This window comes from Odontomachus brunneus, unplaced genomic scaffold, assembly GCF_010583005.1.
Source record: "Odontomachus brunneus isolate Ranch 3 - 2012 unplaced genomic scaffold, Obru_v1 Obru_scaffold_179, whole genome shotgun sequence".
Classification (NCBI taxonomy): Eukaryota; Metazoa; Arthropoda; class Insecta; order Hymenoptera; family Formicidae; genus Odontomachus; species Odontomachus brunneus.
In genome coordinates, this window is record NW_022639629.1 from 493,701 (window position 1) to 512,421 (window position 18,721).

Genomic DNA, 18,721 nt, shown 5'->3' on the forward strand with positions numbered 1-18,721 from the left:
AACTGACTTCAAATTTGTAATTAGCGACCCCAAAAACCCCCAAAAGATATCGATTGAACAAAGGAAAATTGTGCAAAAAAAATCGTGACTTAAAAGGTTAAGAGCTATATAAAGTCGATAAGGCTGTAAAGACCCCTCGTAAAGATTCCTGAACTATTAATCAGGATACATGTTCATATATATAACTTTTTTACCTTCCTCCTTCCTCCCTTTCCCCATTTGTTAACCAATTTGATCTAGGATAAGACAAGCTGGTCATGTTGCAACATGTTCATATTTCAATTCATATTTCTTTATTACAGAAAAACATATACAATTTACAAGATCGTGATAGACATAAAAACATAGAAGAAGGTTGTCTCTATCATGGTTGTCTCTATCATGTAGTCGAAGCCACAACAATTAGTTGTTTCAAAAGTCGTAATTTCGAAATCCTGGAAAACGTGTTGTCTGGTCCGGTTTCTTCCACTTTTGTCAAGTTTTATTTTATGTGTGACTTAAAGAAAATTGTATTTCATTGCTCACAAAACGACCTGAACTGACCGGGTCTGTTTTATGCGTAATTTAATGAGATATGGTGGTACATCATCACAGTTGATGGCCAATCATCGGTATCTGTCGCGGTGTCAACGTGTTAATTTTGCCGATAAAAAATTCATAATCTCATTACGTACGATCATTACGTTTATCATTAAGTACGATAATTTTTATTTGATTCTCGGAATGAACACGTAGCGGATTAAACATGTATACGTGAGTGCACTCGGGCAAATCGCCACACCATTATACCTGTAACGACCAATGAACTACTCGAGCGCGGTAAAAAGTCCTCCTGGCGCTTCTCCGGCCAGTAGAAACTAACATTTTGCGTAATTACACGGTTTCGCTCGCAGATGAGTTGAAGCGGTACGTTTCTTACGATGGATGAATCCTTAACCTTGATCGTCCATAGTTGTCATGGTATCCGCATATCCTCGCTGAGATAAGCGGCAGTTAAGTTCCATTAGATTTCTAAGCATCTCTAATTATGTGTGATACTCAATTAAATCTTACCGGAATGAAACGAAGATAAAGAGCCTCGTTTTCGCGTCTTGATTACTATTATTATCATTCAAATGAAGTATATTTCTATAGACTCTGTATTCAAACAAATGGTCTTGCAGCGAGAATTATCTGTTAGGTGCACAAATTAATCCGCATTTTTTTAAGAAATTGGGTTTTATTTGTTTTTTATTTACAAAGGACTAATAAACATATCACTGTTCGAAATATTCACCATCATTTTCTAATACTTTTATCTATCTATCGGGCAGCTGACGAATCCCTTCTCGAAAAAAAGACGGCGGTTTTAAGTCAATGAAATCGTCGATGCATTGTCTGACTCCTTCCATGTTTTTTTATTAATCTGATGGTGTTGGAGCAATCAGAGAATAGATAATAATCCGAAAGAGTTAGGTCCGATGAATAAGCCGCATGAGGCAGAACTTTGTAAATCAGCGAATAAATAGTGTCTTTTATCCTTTTGCGACAAGTTATCGTGCTTCAACTTATTCCATGACCAATATACGATCTTTTTCTCTCTATTTCGTCACTCAAACGAATGAGTTGTTCTTGGTAATACTCAACATTAATTGTTTGACCAGTTTATAGCAACTAATAATATATTACGCCCTTCATATCCCATCAAATAGAGTATAAAACTTTTTTTGCGTGAATACTGGGTTTCACGATCGATGTCAATAGTTTACCAGGGCCAACTCATAATTTTTTCTTTTTAGGTCGTATAAAACCCACGTTTCATCGCCAGTAATTATTTTGTACAAAAATTGTTTATTTTGTACCTTGTTAGCAAGGACATCGCTGTGTCGAACCTCCTCTGCTTGCTCTTCGAACTTGTGCGGAATTCATGGATCAAGTTTTTGAATTTTTCCCAGTTTATATAAGCAAACGAAAATGAGTTAGCGAGTTAGCCCGAATTGTAACGCAAAATCATTTTGAATTTAAGCGGGATTTTCACTCAACAATCCTCCTCTACAAATTTTTTCGGCGCGCCGACGCCGGTGCCGACGTTTTTCATCGTGGGAAAACAAAAATCACCACTCCAAAACTTCTAGTATCATTTTTTACAAGTTTTATGCGTTATAACCTTTTCCCCCTGAAAGCTGAACAAATCATATTTGTAATCTCAGCATCATTTTTTTTCAATTGGAAAGTAAAAAGAATGCAAAAAGAAGTATCTTGATATGCTGCTTGTTGGAAACAATTCGTTACTGTTTAATGAGATTATGTTGTTAGCTTCGCCAAGCGGATATTAAAAATTGGCACTTCAAAATTCATTAAGTGACGGAAAGATATTTGAATTTAAATCGGAGTTATGATTGATTAAAGGTAAAAGCACTGAATTAATTTACACACCTAGTAGATATAAGAAATTAGCTAAAATGAATAAATGAATAACAAACACTGTGATATCACAAATATTTTCTTACTTAATCAATATAAATGACAGAATATATATCTGGAGAGACAGAATACATATCTCTAAACTATTTGTAGAATTTAACAAGAAAATCTCTCTGTGGCACCTATCCAAATTAATGATTGATAACGGGATTTAAATCTGCCTGCAAAATATTGCTAGAATACTGTTGCTGTAAATTCTACGTACTACAGACAATTTTCTAATAGATATAAAAAAGTGATAAATTTTAACTGACTTCGACCAGCAAAACCTCTTCTTGAGTTGAGATATATAATCTATTAAAGTAAAGAGGGAAACCAATAAAGACTATCGTAAATATTGGTATGAAATCTTATTTCAGAAGGTTAATAATATTTCTATATATACGAAGCTTCGTAGAACAACCTTCAAAGCTCTCGTGAAAGTATAGTACGAATTGAGGTAAACATAAAAATCTTATACTGTTTTGCAATATTCGCAATAATTATCGAGATATTAATTAAAGAAGATTTGTGAATGATCACGCGAGATATGGTAAATAAGCTTTAGTGGTGATGTCTATCATTGTGTACTTATATATTAGGTTAAACTGAACAAAAACAACATTCCTGTACCATTTTCCTAATAATTTTATACATTTTCAACTATTAATTTAAAAAAATTAGCGAGTGGTTGCTTGCAATAATACATTAATATCTAATTAATATTTAATTAATACCTATCTATCTATCTCTAATAGCTATCTAATTAATAACTAAAAATCTACAAAACTATTAGGAAAAAAATACAGGACTTTTTTGTTCAGTTTGATCTGATGTACAAGCACACGACGGCAGATGTCGCCAGTAGCTCATCTACTCGCGTGATTATTCACAAATTTTCTTTAGTTAATAGCTCGATAATTATTGCGAAGATCGTAAAATAACCTAGGATTTTTATGTTTGCCTTAATTTGTACTATGCTTTCATAAAAGCTTCGAAAGTTATTCTGGGATATCCTGCATATAATAATGATAATATAATAATGTTCTAATAATGTTTCATCGCATAAAACTTTAACTGAGAATATGCTTTATTGCAATAAATGTTACGTTAAATTCTTGTACAATTTTAAACATTTTTTTAATTAAATGAATAAGCTCTTTAAATTCTGTAAAAGTACAATAGTTAAACGAAAAAGAACAAAGAGACTTTATGTTTCACTGAATGATTCAAATATTTCGCCGACTCTTGAAATATTTAAACTGCGAATTGCGTTAACGTATAATGTATTAACGTATATATTAACTGTTAACGTATATTCTATATATACGTGTACAACAGTAACGTTAACGTGTGTATTAATGTATGTATTTTCTATTAAATTAAATAATGTAATTTATGATATTAATATTTATCTGACATGTCTTTTTGACTTCTACGTTATCGAAATTTTTGGAGCTTGTCGTTCACTTTGACATTCCCTTAAATAAGTTGCATGATTAATATAGTGTTGATTAAAATAGAGAATGAAAATAAAAATGTAGGTAGAATAACGAGATAACGTATGTATCAAGATGTTTCTGTCTAAGGTAATATTTTCCGCAGCACTTGAAAAGAATCAAAGAATGGTTATCGTACAATTAATAAAGAAGATGATATTAATATAATCGGGATTATAGGGTCACTTTTAACGTGGAAAATTAATTCTCCGCGTACGTTATGAGTCCGAGAAATTCCTCGGCGCGTGCGTTTGACACTGTTAACGTTATCATCCTCCCGCAGTAGTTTAAATTTCGCAACAATCTGCGATGGTTTTTATTGGTTTTTCTCTACTTTATTAATATTGCTGTTATTATTATGCGAGATAAAAACGAATGCCAACGGCTAGAATCAGTCAAATTGCGCGGAATTATCAAAAAATGCAGCGAATGGAAACGTAAATACTACCGCCGACCCGAGTAGAAATATAACTAGCCGGGTTGAGTCTAAAGCTAGTATCTAGCTGATACAGGCTATATAACAATTTCTAGCTTGTTACTAACTCGTTGCTAGCTGATTATTCGCTGAAATATAAAATCAAGCTTGTTAAGTAGCTTGTTGTCTAGCCATTATATATTAAATATGATAAAGCAGATGCCGCGCGCTGTCTATTATAAAATATATAATCTACTTATTATATCGCCACTATCGTTTCAAAAAATTGGTGTAGCAAAATTAATAATTAAATAAAATAAAAATTGAAGATATGTTAATTTCATAAAAATTTCAAAGAAGCAGAATTGAGCGTGACATTACTGGCTAACAACTACTTATGATTTTTCATATCATAACAATAATTTCGTTTGCTTAAGCTAGTTTATTTTTCTGGGAGAAGTGAACGTTACATTACTGGCTAGTAGTGGTGTCAGACACAAATTCACTATCTCGTGACTAGACACCGACGAAGTTCAATTTCTACTAGGAGAGTTGGAAGAGAAAATACTAACAAGCAATCATGATAGTCACGATGTTACTTCGTTTTCAGAGCCACTAAAAAACGGCGTATTAGGGAGTGAGAGAGCGTAAATTTCCGCGGAATGAAATGTAATAAAATGTAATAAAATATAATAAAATATAATAAAATAAAATGTTACACATTGCGGTTCACGACAATCCTCCGCGTTCCAAAACTTCGTGGATATTTTCGCAAATATTTTCACAAATATTTTCACAAATATTTTCGCAAAATTTTCGTCTTCTATTTTTGTTTGATTTTTTTTTTTTAGATATCCAGTATGCGTTTACATATTCACGCACAATCGCGTGATCCTAGATTAGCGTTAAAAAATGATTACGAAGCTCCGCGGCGATAAAAAGAATTAAAGTAAACACGCGCGCATAAAACCGCGTTTGTTCTGTAATTCTGACCAATGTGCGACTCTAAATTCAAACGTGGAAATTCATATCGCGCCGCATGTTTCCGCGCGATTTGCCCGCCGGGAAGCGAGGACGGCTCGAATTGTCCGCGTTATAACGCCTCCGGCGCGAACGTGACGACGCACAGGTGTGTATCGTCGTCGTTGTCGACGATATCATCTCCGTCGCCGTCACCGTTCTAGTATTTTATGTCTGACTAACACGAGGCGCGAGAATGTGTGTGCACAGTAACGTCTAAACACATCTCCTGAGAATCTCGCGCGACGTTCATTTCATGCAGGGGAAAACACTAATTCATCGTACGAATGCTGCACTTTGTCCTACCGTCAGAATATATCGTCGTCTACTCGTCGACAAATTCACGGGAATTACCGTGATGCTGCTGCCATCATCCCAGCAATCTTTTTACTCGGGATATACAGTGGACGCGGACGTGTGCGTGGAACATCGAAAAGGGAAAAGAACTCATGACTTCATTGCAAGCATTCCGAGCATTCAACAAAATATTTTTGCAGTTACAGTAAAAAATTATCTAGATACGAGAAATTAGTTAGGATGGATAAGTGACTAGCAAACGCTGCGACATCATGTATGTTTTATATATATATTTGATCAATATAGATAGCAAAGACACAATTTCTGTGTGATCTATTTATGATATTTAATAAGAAAGTCGCTTTGTGGCGTTTGGCGATGCTGGAGTCGATGATAAACTCGCTAAGCGTCGATAACGTAGAGCAATCGTCGAAAACGATCATAAAAAACGTTATTATTATTTATCGACGTTATTGAATTTATATATATAGTATATAAATTTATGGAATAAAGACGATCGCTATCAAACAGGCGCTGACATGATATTATTTCACATGTTTTGTATGTATTTATGCAAATATGTGTGCCAGTTTAACTTTCCTACACATAAATGTGAATGTAACGCTGTCGATATTCTCTCCGAATTATGTCTTTGACGATTTTTTGACAGATTCTTCTAATCTGTTAGTATACAAAGTGTACCATAATAAATCAATACTTTCGCAAAGATGAATTTTGTATATAAATGATGTTTAAAAAAATTGTTACAAGTGTTATAATATATAATATATACACTTCCTTTATAAATGTGATATAAATATGAAATTGTGATCAACTTCCTCCTAAATACATCAATTTAGTATCAGAAGTATTCTTATCGCGCAAAATAGTTTCTAAATACATATGTCCCCATACAGCACAGTAATGTTGAAAAATGTTGAATTGCAGCAATGTCAATATTGCAACAACATTGAGAAATATTGAATCAACTTTGCAGAAACCTTGATATAATGTAAAAATGTCCGTGATTGTTGATTTTTCCTTGATATTCCAACGTCTTATTTATTATTACTGTTTCATAATAAAAAACTAATTCCTAATTTTCTCATGTTTTATAACTGCTAGAAACCGAAGATTGTCAAAACACACTCTAAAACTTTCTCTCCCTCGATAATTTCGAATCCGAAGGGGTATGCCAGCCACCCATCCATCCATCCTCACTGCGTTGCTTAACCTGACGATCGAGCGGCACGCGGTGATTCCAATGACTTCAACGATGTTCTTACAATTTATGCTTATAAAATGTATACTTACAGTGTTCACAGTATATTATAACGTATCTAGCAAATACACGCGTTGATTCGCCTATCTATTTTATTTAATATCTCTAAAGTTTATGTAATTATTTGCAAAATGACTTCGACCATTTCTTCCAGTTTAATGTTTTTTATGCATTTTTTGTTATCGATATAGCTTGCGTCAGATTCTATATAATAGAGAATATTATGAAATAAAAGAATATTCAGAGTTTGCGTAAAATTGCTTAAACACATTTCAATGTTACATATAAATAATAAGAAAAATATATATGATGGCATATTGTAATATAATATGTATAATACATATATATTAATATAATAAAATTTAATAATAATTAATTTTATTAATATTATTATATAATAACAAATTTTTCCTTAATATTATCAATAATATAATTTTCAATGCTCCTCAAATATTGTTGCAAAAAATTGTACTTTTTGTTCAATATATATTCAACATTGCAGCAATATCTTGTAATTAATATAGAAAAATCAACATATATTCTATGTAGAAAAAACATCTGCACTTCTATCTTCAACGTTGCAACATCTCTTCAACGTTTTTTCAACGTTCTGTGCTGTATGGGGTCGTAAATTTTACATGTTATGGATATGAAATGCTAATTATGCCGTTTCACGTTTACATAAACAATGGTTAGTATGAGACGAAAACAGTGGCGTAATAAAAAAAAAGTTGGATGGAGTTACACTTTTTATTTTTGACGAGCAAAAAAAGGTCATTCGAAAAAATTTTTCTCACACAGCGTAACCCAGAAAATTAATTTTGAGGGAGAGTTGCAGCCCCCTCAGCCCCCCTGGCTACGCCACTGGACGAAAATATAAGGTTATTACAAGCACTATGGTACAGACTCTTATCTGCAAAAATTACTTCGCATTGGCTGGACCGAATTGAAAATTCCTTCGCATAGTGAACGCACGTGCAAAAGTAAAGTGAAGCATTGCTTAGACGAAAACGATAAATATTTAGCGCCATTATTATGCAGACCTGTTTCTGCAAAGATTACGTCGTACTGGATAGACCGAATGAAATATCATTTTGCATAGTAAATGTGCGTGCGAAAATAAATTGGAGCATTGCTCAATATCAAACAAAGAGGAAAAGAAATCTAGATGGCAATAAAAAATTTTTTTAAAGAAGAGTGTTGTACACATAAGTGTAATTTGCGAATATTGTTTTTAAGAATATGTTATCTAACACGCGAGGTTTCTATATAATTTACAATGAAAATTTGAGATATCATTTTCGTTCACACACTAAATAATGTTTCATTTTATTTTAGCAGGTAAGTTAATCGTTTAAATTGAAGCAGTCAGTGCGCTGTAATTTTTACAAAAGGAAATCAGTGTCACAATAGCAATAGTTCCACATTTTCATCCCTGAATGAAAAATGCTCTATTTTATTTTTGCATGTACTTTTATCATACGGTCAATTTGGTCAAGTCAACACAAAGTAATATTTGTAAGAAAATGTCGTTGGCGTGATACCGACTCCCTTTGTAAAACTTTCGTCGTGCTATTTGGACTAAATTAAAAATCCTTTTGCATAGTGAAATTATATGCAAAAATGAAGCGGAGCGTTCTACAATATGAGGTGAAAACGATAAGGAACAGTTACTAGCATGACACTGAATCCTTCTGCAAAAATTACTTCTTCCTACCTGCGCCGAATTAAAATCCTTTTTGCATGGTAAAAGTACGTGCGAAAATGAAGCGCAGCATTGCCTAATATGAGACGAAAACAATAAGGAACAGTTACTATCATAACATCGAATTCTTCTGCAAAGATTACTTCTTCCTACTTGCGCCGAATTAAAAACCCTTTTCCATGTTGAAAGTACGTATGAAAAATATTTTATTGGGTTATTAGGTAACATATTCTTCTAAACAATATTCGCAAACTACACATGTGCATACAATACTCTACCCTAAAAAACTTTTTTTTTGATGCACCCAGTACACAAGTTTGGTACAGCGGTTTGAATAATTCATCAGAAAAACCGCAAAGACCTATTTTGGAGAGAATGCGAATATCGGCAATGTGATATTCACATTTACGTAACGTCTATGTGTAAGAAAATTGAAATGACAACGTAGCACATACATTTGCATAACATCTGTGAAGGGACGATATATGAAAAAAATACTGCGGCGCAATGGTAGCGCGAACATATTGGCGCTTATCAAATATAACATTTTAACGATCGTCTCCGTCCTCGTATCGTGTTTGTTAGTTCAAGATATAGCGCTTTCTGTTGGAACATAAGTGAACTAAAAATCAGGTCTTTTTTACCACACGACCCATCAAACGCTAGCAGATCGTTTATTACTGGAATTCTCTTTTTGTTTAAACTATCTATTAAAATCCACTCAGGATGGCCTCATAATGTTCCTGAAAGTCGTCTCTATGCCGAAAACTATACATTTTACGCGTATGAGCGCCAAATTTTTCACATGAAGCTAAATATGACGCTTTTAATAGTAAATAAATAATTTTTTGTTGATTTCGACGCTACTTTTTAGTTTCCAACTACTGACATCTACTTAATTGTTTTGTTGAATTTGTACCTCCTTATTGTTTATCATATCTTTCATCTCATATACTGTTTCCTTCAAAATTCTGTTATGCAATCCCTTAAGCCAAATGTCAGCATTTCCACGAGTGCTTATTGATTCTATATTTTTACCACCTACAAGACAGACAAAATATTTTGAAAACACCTTTGAAATATTACTTGAAAGTATATAAATTATTTCAAGGCTATTTAAAAAAAAATAATGTTCATTATCGCTTATACTTTCACGCTGTAAAAGCATTTGCAGTTCCATGCATGTAATTAGAAGAAAAGAGTATTCTACGAAAACGAGCCTAGCAGTATTGCTTTAAAGTCAGTCGCATTTCTTTTATAAAAACTGAATAAAGTAGACAAAAAAAAATGTGAACAAAAAAATACTAGGGACGAAAAACAAACGAATAATCCTCACACCCATCTAAATTTAAGGTGGTAAAAAGGTTAATGCAGAACTAAAATTCCAACTTAAGAGCTCTTCTTAAATTGGAGACTAACACGCGAATATCACGTGTTAGAAGTCGGAATATTAGATAGGAAAGCCAGCATAAATTTATCGATAATAGAGAGATATATCCGCATCGGATTTAGATCAGTCGTCCGTTGTCATTCGACAAATAATTATAGCTTCATGAATATAATTATAACTCCATGAATCTTTTATTATTTAACCACCTATATTCGCAAATATTAATTTGAATGTCTAATGATCTTTGGGCCGCGAATTCCATATAAATGTGCGAACGGTTTCGTCTTACTTCTGTTTAAATTTGTTTAGATTTATTGTAACACTATAAATTTCTAAACACTAAATTTCTATTACTATGCAGCACTATTAGACCCTGCTAATTTTGCCATTAGAACTCTTTATTTTCCACTCCTTGTAAATCTCTAAAATTTCTACACAACAGAACGTCTAAATTCGGGACATAAAACGTCTGAAAGACGTCTTAAAAACGTCGTAAAGACATCGGAACATAAGACGTCTCTAAGACATCTTTAGATGTCTCTAAGATATCTTTAAGAGGTCTTTAAGACGTCTTATGTCTTATTTTAAACGTTGTGTTGTGTAATTATATTGACATATCCAACGCTAACAAAATGATAATAAGGAAATTACAAAAAAAGAAAATCCTGTTATTTTACTTGTCCATTAATTTAGTCAGTCATTAATCTTTATTAGATTGTTTATTATTTACTTATTTACCTGCATATTTTACCCGCAATTTAGGAAATGTCATACCTGAAAACTTTGCCGGCAAAATGCTGACTTTTTTCTGTACGTGATATCAGTTGCATAGAATTACAGATACTTCTGCAAAATAAAAGTACGTGCAAACATGAAGCAGAACATTGCGCAATATGTGGCAAATACGATAATAAAATTCAAAGTTAAAATCTCGAGTTGTTCAGCGTAAATATTTCCCTGATACATAAATTTTGCAATTTGCACATATCAAACGAGTATTTGCTCTGCTCATGAAAATTTCAAAAAAATATTTCTATACTTTTATAAAACTGAATTTAAAAGCTTTAAATTCTATAAAAAGTTTGCAAAAAGATTTCTATATATGCATGGTTAGATTTTCTATTAAATATGGTAAAATAAAGCAGCATCTATTTATGTAAGATCTATATGCGCAAGAAGAATACACAAAAAGAATAATGTGATTATGTTAATATTTACCTGACATATCTTTTTGACGATCGCATCTACGTTATCAACATTTTTTAACCTCTCCTTAAGTAAACTACATTATTGATAGTGTTGATTAAAATTAAAGATAAAAATGCAATGTAGGTAGAATGTCGAGATAATCGAATATTAAATAATTCTAAAATAAATCCTTCAAACTTCGACACGTGGCAAGAATTGCATAGTATTACATCTCTTTGGTTCTTTACTCTTCAAATTGGGCGGAACAAAGTTAATACACAACTAAAATTCTGACTTAAGAACTCTTCAAATTGGAGATTAACACACGAACAATTAAATCGCGGATTATCATCATGCGGATCGAAGATTATTCGGTGAAGCAAATCAGCGTACGATTCAGCTGAATTTGTCTCTCAGAGATCCTCTAATTATTTACGGATATTTATCGAGTGGATGCGGATCAGTATTGAATATTGATCGATTAAAATGTTAGTTGACTGAAATAATTGACAAATCAGTCAATCGTCATATATAAAATCACGAATAACTTAACCAATTGTGTGTGTATGTGTGTGATTGAATCAACTATTAATAAAATTTGGATTGGATTTATTACACACTAACTAATAACTGAGTTCGTCAACTGATTAAATTATTCATGATCGCACATATGGCAATTGATTTATTGTGATTATTAATAGGCCGATTATTTTAGTCAAATAAAATTTTCATGAATCAATACCGGACACTAATGCAAATTCACAGTCATGACCAGATCGACCGATGCATCACACACTTAAAGTTACAATTCTCGACGAAAAGTTCGTAAGAACTAACACCTACGAATTAGCTATTTGCGCAAACATTATTCCGTTGTGAAACAATCGTTCAATAATTGTCAGCAGCGCGACGCGGCCAGCTACCGTTGCCGATACAAACCGAGGCGGAAACGTGAATTTCTGCCGGGTGCGTTAATCATCCGCCCGACCGAATACGATCCATCGCGCAATGGCCGTCAATCGGCCCGAAAATAGTAGTCGCCCAAAAATATCCAGTCCGTTAAGTGCATTATGACGTCGGCACGGTAGATTAGGCCAATGGCCTTCTATTATTAGTTGATCTATCGTCGTAGTTTCTCCTGCAAACAGTAGAATTTTAGACGACCGATCAACCGCCTGCCTTTCCTTACCCTTCGCGTTATCTGATCTACCAGGAACAACGAAAGGTTGCCTGTAGCGTGTCATCGCAATACAGGACAGTATACAACCAGAACGACTTCCAAAGAAATAATTATTTGCTTTAATATTCGTTTCTTGAAAAAAAATTTATTTGTGAAAAAGCGATGCGTGATTTTCTCTTTCAGCAAAATTTTTGCTGTGACTTACTTTTGGCTCACTTTTGTATTTTATATCATCTTTGACTTTAAAAGATAAAATGACGTTATATATGAGTTTCATATGAGGTCATATATGACTCCAGTGTTCTTTGAGTTTATTCTTTTCCTTCTGCGTATTAAAATTTGTAGGGGTAAATAAACAGCAGTTTAAAGGAAAAAAATGTTTATTATGTAGAAAATATTTCTTTAGTATTTAACTTCGACATAAACATGTCACAACGTTTCAATAGGTTGTACTGAAAAACATATATCTAATGAAGTCACCGTTTACCACACCTTGTCGTTCAGAGACAAAAAAAAAGTTCTACTTTAAAAATTCTAGACTAAAAATAAGAGGTTTTTACGGATTTCCAAGAAATAGATAATGGTATCAATATAAGATTTCGATTTGCTATTTATCGTTGTTTTAAGTATAAAAAATTATTTTAGAAAATTAAAATCCGTCCAAATTTTTTGTATTGAACGCTGGGTCTCTGGATGCTTCTACTTGGTAGACAACATTACAGCTCGTGTAACAATTTGAAACAAGTAGAATAAGAAAATTTTAAATTTACTGAAGGATGAATCTTTCATCCTTTCCAAAATCCTTTGGAAAATGTTCAAAATTAATATTTCTTCCAGAACACTAAATGAAAAAGAGAGAAAAAGGAGAAATATCTTGTGAACTTCAAAGTGCCGCCATTCTGTTTTTCGACATTCTGTATATAACAAAGATTCAGAAAATTTAATATGGTTTTCAAAATTTTTTTTTTCCATTTGTGTGTGTGTCAGATTATTACACGAGTTATAACTTTATTCATCAATTAAAAGCTACATCGCGTCTTGTATAAAAAGCTTGGACGACGAAATTTCGATGTTTTAAAATAACAAAATATTTTTATACTTAAAACAATAATAAATAATAATGGTTAAAACCCTTATACATTGATATCTTTATTCACTTTTTTTAAGAATTCGTATAAAAATCTTCTACTTTGTGTATATTTGGCTATTTAAATCAGAATCTTCCTTTAAGTATTGGGAGTACAAATTAGTTCGGTCCGTTTTTTTGTGGTCAAAAATGTATTTATTTCAGAACAAAATGAATGAACAGATTAATCAAAGTATTGTCCATCGCTGGCTACTACTTTTTCCCACCTCTCAGGTAATTTTCGAATTCCATCTCGAAAAAATGTCTCGTCTTTTGAGGCGATCCAAGTTAGGAGCCAATTTTCGATTTCTGCTAAAGAAGTGAACCGGTGACCTGCCAAATCGTCGGAACAACCAGTAATCAGAAGGAGCAATGTTCGGCGAATACGGCGGGTGCGGTAAAATATCCCACTTGAGCGTTTCCAAATAATTTTTTACGACTTTTGCGACATGAGGCCGAGCGTTATCATGCTGAAGAATAACTTTGTCATGTCTTTGCTCGTATTCCGGCCGTTTTTCTCGTAATGCACGGTTCAAACAAATCAACTCTCAATGATTCTGCAAGCTCCTCTTGCGTTTGACTCGGATCATCATCGAGTAATGCCTCCAATTCTTTGTCTTCGAATTTTTTTGGCTGTCCAGAGCGAGGCTTGTCTTCAACGCTGGAATCACCATTCTTGAAACGTCGAAACCATTCCCTACATGATTTATCAGTTGGAGTATTGTCACCATAAACTTCTACAAGCATTCGATGCGCTTCAGCTGCACTTTTCTTCTAATTAAAGCAGAAAACTAAAACCTCCCGCAAATGCTGCTTAGTTAACACAAAATTTGACATATTCAGCACAGTAAAAAACAGGGGTTTTGTATGAAACTCAAAGCGATATAAACTGAATATTATTGACAGATGTCTAACCTCTCTGAAACCACCGAAATCAGCTGTCACTATGAAACATTCATAACAGCCAGAGCCATCTTTTGAAAACGGACCGAACTAATTTGTACTCCCAATACTAAGGTAACGGTTCCAATTATGTATGAGTTAAGCAAATTTTAGGTCAAACTTGATCTATTAATGTATCAAAAAGCATATCATATAAGAACACACACGAGAAGAAGACTTCTTATAATATATAATAATATTCTTTAGTTCTTTTACAATTATATTCTAAGATTACAAACATTCACAAACATTATTAATATTGTTAATATTAAAAAAAATTAGATTACTTTTGCTTTACCGATTCTTGAGATTTATGAGACTGTCAATAAATTGTGCTATGTATATCTTATTATTACATTATTCTGTATAAAAAATAATGTGAATTCTATATAAAAAATTATTAATATTCAATTAGATATCGTATAATTCGTATTTAGAGATGCGAAATAATTTGCTGACCTACAACTTATGCATAAATTTTTTCAATTATTTTTTCAATATTTAGAATCAATTAATTTAAAGTCTAATAATTATACTTTAAAACTATAATGTTTGTTGCTTATATTGGTATTAACGCTTTGAATGATTAATGCTCGGAAAATTGTCGGAAATTGTCGGAAAATACATTAACGTTTCGAGCACACACATGGCGAAAACACTAAAAGTGTACATATACAAATTTACCAGCAATTTTTGCCAACTTAATAACTTAGCTCCGCGCGCGCGAATTGATCAATTTCAATTTTTTATTTTTTCAATAAAAAGAGAAGATCTCAAAAAGTTAACGATAATAATATAAGCCGATAAGAAAGTAATATAACAATAAAAAATTGATGTATATTTGAATGTGTTCCGAAAAAAGTCAGTTTTTAAAGAAATCAATCGTGTAAATTCACACCACAGTGTAGTGCGAAAAATTAAGTTCCTTTTTATTTAAATTATTGTATTTTTAAACTCATATAGCAAATACAAATCAGATATATTTTGTATTCTATTTTTCAAGATTATGTTCAAAGGAAATAGACAGAGCAATAAAACAAAAAAAGGAAATAAATTTAGATACAAAATTAATTTAGATATACTTATTTCAAAAAGCCGCTTTAGGAGAGAGGGAGGGATCGCACAATCGTTTTAGATTACCACTGAAGAGGTTAATAATTCCTTTTACTGTTCAGTCGATAAATTTATGTAAATAAATAAAAATTTCTCTCTAATCTTATATGACCCATAATTAATATCGTTATCTTATTCTGTGCGATTTTAGAGCGGTAGACGTTGTATCGAACTCGAATTTTGATAATTTCCGTGGTATCGCGTTGATTGTCGCTTCGCCTCGATATTGCAGTTGAGAACAATAGTACTCGACCGAACAAATTATCGAATGGTTAATTGCTTTTCAGATTCCACGCGGAAACTCCAGGATGTTCTGGTCGAATTTTGCGGGAGCAACACCACACCGGCTGGCGTGCCGAAATATCATCCGGATGGAGTGAGTCACAAAGATCGCTCCATATTTTAGTCATAGCTGATGGTATACGCGTATGCGCTCGTGCAAATGTATCTAAAATATGAGGGAGAACTATTTCTCTCTCTCTCTTTCTCTCTCTCTACACACAGATATATACATATATATTATATATATGTACATGTATATATATATGTATGTATGTACGTATAATCAAAATCCGTAGCGCAGGTGCTCTTCCGAAATAATATTTCGACTTTTGACTGATGTGTTTCTAGTCATCTTAGTACTTTTATACGCAGAATGACTAAAAGAATTGATTTATGTTTAAAAAAATATATAATTCCACTTGAAAAATTAGTGTTGACCTTGACAGGAGTTTTCAAAGTTATTTAAATGTCAAAAAAATTACTATCTTTATTTTTTCCTCGATATTCTACAACTTTTGTTGGAGACATTTTTTTTGAAAATGCACTCTTTTCGAAATATTATAATATCTAAGTTAAAATGAACATTCTGTGTATGTATATATATATATATATATATATATATATATATATATATATATATACATATATATTTATTTATTTATATTTTGACGCGTGTTTTATGAGAATTAAACATGAAATCTTTTCGGAATAACGTTTTATCGCGATTCTTCAACTCGATCATGATATCTTGTTAAGTAAACGTCTGTCTGTTTTCGAAAAAATATATACGCGTCCAACGACGCACAAACACGATTTTTTTATCGTTTGCTGTCCCCCAGGTGCACTTTAGCCTTTCTACAAAATGGAATCGAACGTTCCCGGAAGTGCACTCGAGCGACAAACATCTGCTTAAGGTGTGCACAACCCGTTTAAGCGAGTGTTTTCCGAGAATACGGCATTTACGTGGAAAACAATACGGCGAATGTGCCAGAGGTGTAACGGTCGAGCCGACATAAATAATGAAACTGGATTTTAATCGCACGTCGGGAACGAGCCCCGAGCACGATCTCGCGATTTTGCGTTTAATCAAACCGACCGGCTGCTCTCGCGGCCGATGAATTTTTCATCGCGGCCCATCGTGCCCGAGCGACGAGATTATTCTGCATTCTGGAAGAAAGCGGATCTCTCCGTCGCTTTAACTGTGTATACGCGCACGGAGTCAGATCGGTCATACGAACGCGCGCAGTTTATATCTCGGATGAGAGGTACAGAGGTAGAGACACACGCGCCACATTATAATACTGCGTCCACACAGTCAGCAGCAGCGGGGAGAGCATCCATCCGTTCCATAAAATCGCAAACTATTCCCGCTAGTATAACATCCGGAACACGTACGACCCTCGTGGACAGGTGGAAGTTATTGCGCGTTCGCGCTGCGTGTGCGACAGGGACGACTGTCGGGGTTGGAGCGAAAGAAAGAGACAAAGAGACTTTGTAAGACATTTTTTTCATACGATCACGCATTAAGGTAGTTATTTCCCAACTGTGGTAATCAAGATTTTAAATAAAAGATTCAACAACCGATGAATTCTTTTAAGTGAAAGTGAAAAACAGTTTTTAAATATTATTGGTTCTCTCAGAATAGTAAAAATCGATAAAATAAATGAAATGATAGAAAAAGAAACAGTAACAGTAAACGCTGAATTGCGTTTAGTCGCGGAACTATAGATCGTGGCAATGTCGCATCTCTATTAGCGCTATGCGACGCCAAACTGTACAACATTGCTACATCCGCAAAACATGGTCGCGAACGAAAAAGCAAAAGCCAAACTTATTTTTGCTAATTAATCATACTCTAATAAATTTCGCTGAGACTGAAATAGGTACTTCTGTAAGTATTCAATTAATTTTGCCCAAATTTTCGTAGTAATCCTTATTGTAGGTCATTTGCAACTGACAAATGCGCGTTTACGTTTACTTTTTGTACGTCAGCGCTATGTAAGATATCGAGAAAAAGAGTAAACTATAAGCGGTAATTTCTCGAAAACTATACGGTTAATTAAACTCATATTTAACACACGTACGTATTAATACCTAAATTAAGTTTGCTACAAGTGTCAAGAAGATCTGTGACTTCACTGTTTTTGACCTAACTACCTTAACGATCGATTTGAATTCCTCATGGCAAGCGCGCGTTGTTATAATAAATAGTATAAACTCGTATCTTGTTTAAAAATATCCTCTATTGCAAAATGGTGTGTATATATATATATACATACATTATATTATATTATTATATTATTATATAATATAATGTATATATACATTATATTATATGTATATATAAGGTCTACCGCATTATCTTTTAAGAACGGATTCCTGAGGTAATTTGAATAAAAAAATCCTAATGCAAAAATAGCGAGGCTATAATAGTTTTCAAATTATAAACGATTAAAGTTGACCAATTTTACTGGCTAAAATACGCGCGCTCAGATACGGTACAACACACAATAGTACAGGTGCATGCACATGTCGTCCCTTTTCCAAACATTGATACGGAAGTTCCATACATACAACAACGTATGTAATAATAATCTACCTTTTCTATCATTTAAATAAACATATCGCAAATAATAACAGTTTCGTTAAAGTGTCATGAATAAAATATTATATAATACATTTATGAGAGTCAATAAGCTATCACACATTTGACGTTTCTTTCAGAGATTTACAACTAATTTTATATCTTATGCAAATTCTCACTTATGTGCATGCACTTGTACCATTGTATGTTGTACCGTACCTGAGCGCGCGTACTTTAGCCAATATAATTGGTCAAC

At 33.1% G+C, this 18,721-nt stretch overlaps 1 protein-coding gene across 1 annotated transcript in view; it reads left to right on the top strand.

The window, feature by feature from the left end:
* Positions 1–18,721, top strand: part of LOC116851579 (diacylglycerol kinase 1) — a 396,727-nt gene that overhangs the window by 185,969 nt on the left and 192,037 nt on the right. Inside the window, exon 3 of the mRNA XM_032831133.1 lies at positions 15,887–15,975. Coding sequence (XP_032687024.1) covers positions 15,887–15,975 — 89 coding nt within the window. The remainder of the gene's footprint in view (positions 1–15,886; positions 15,976–18,721) is intronic.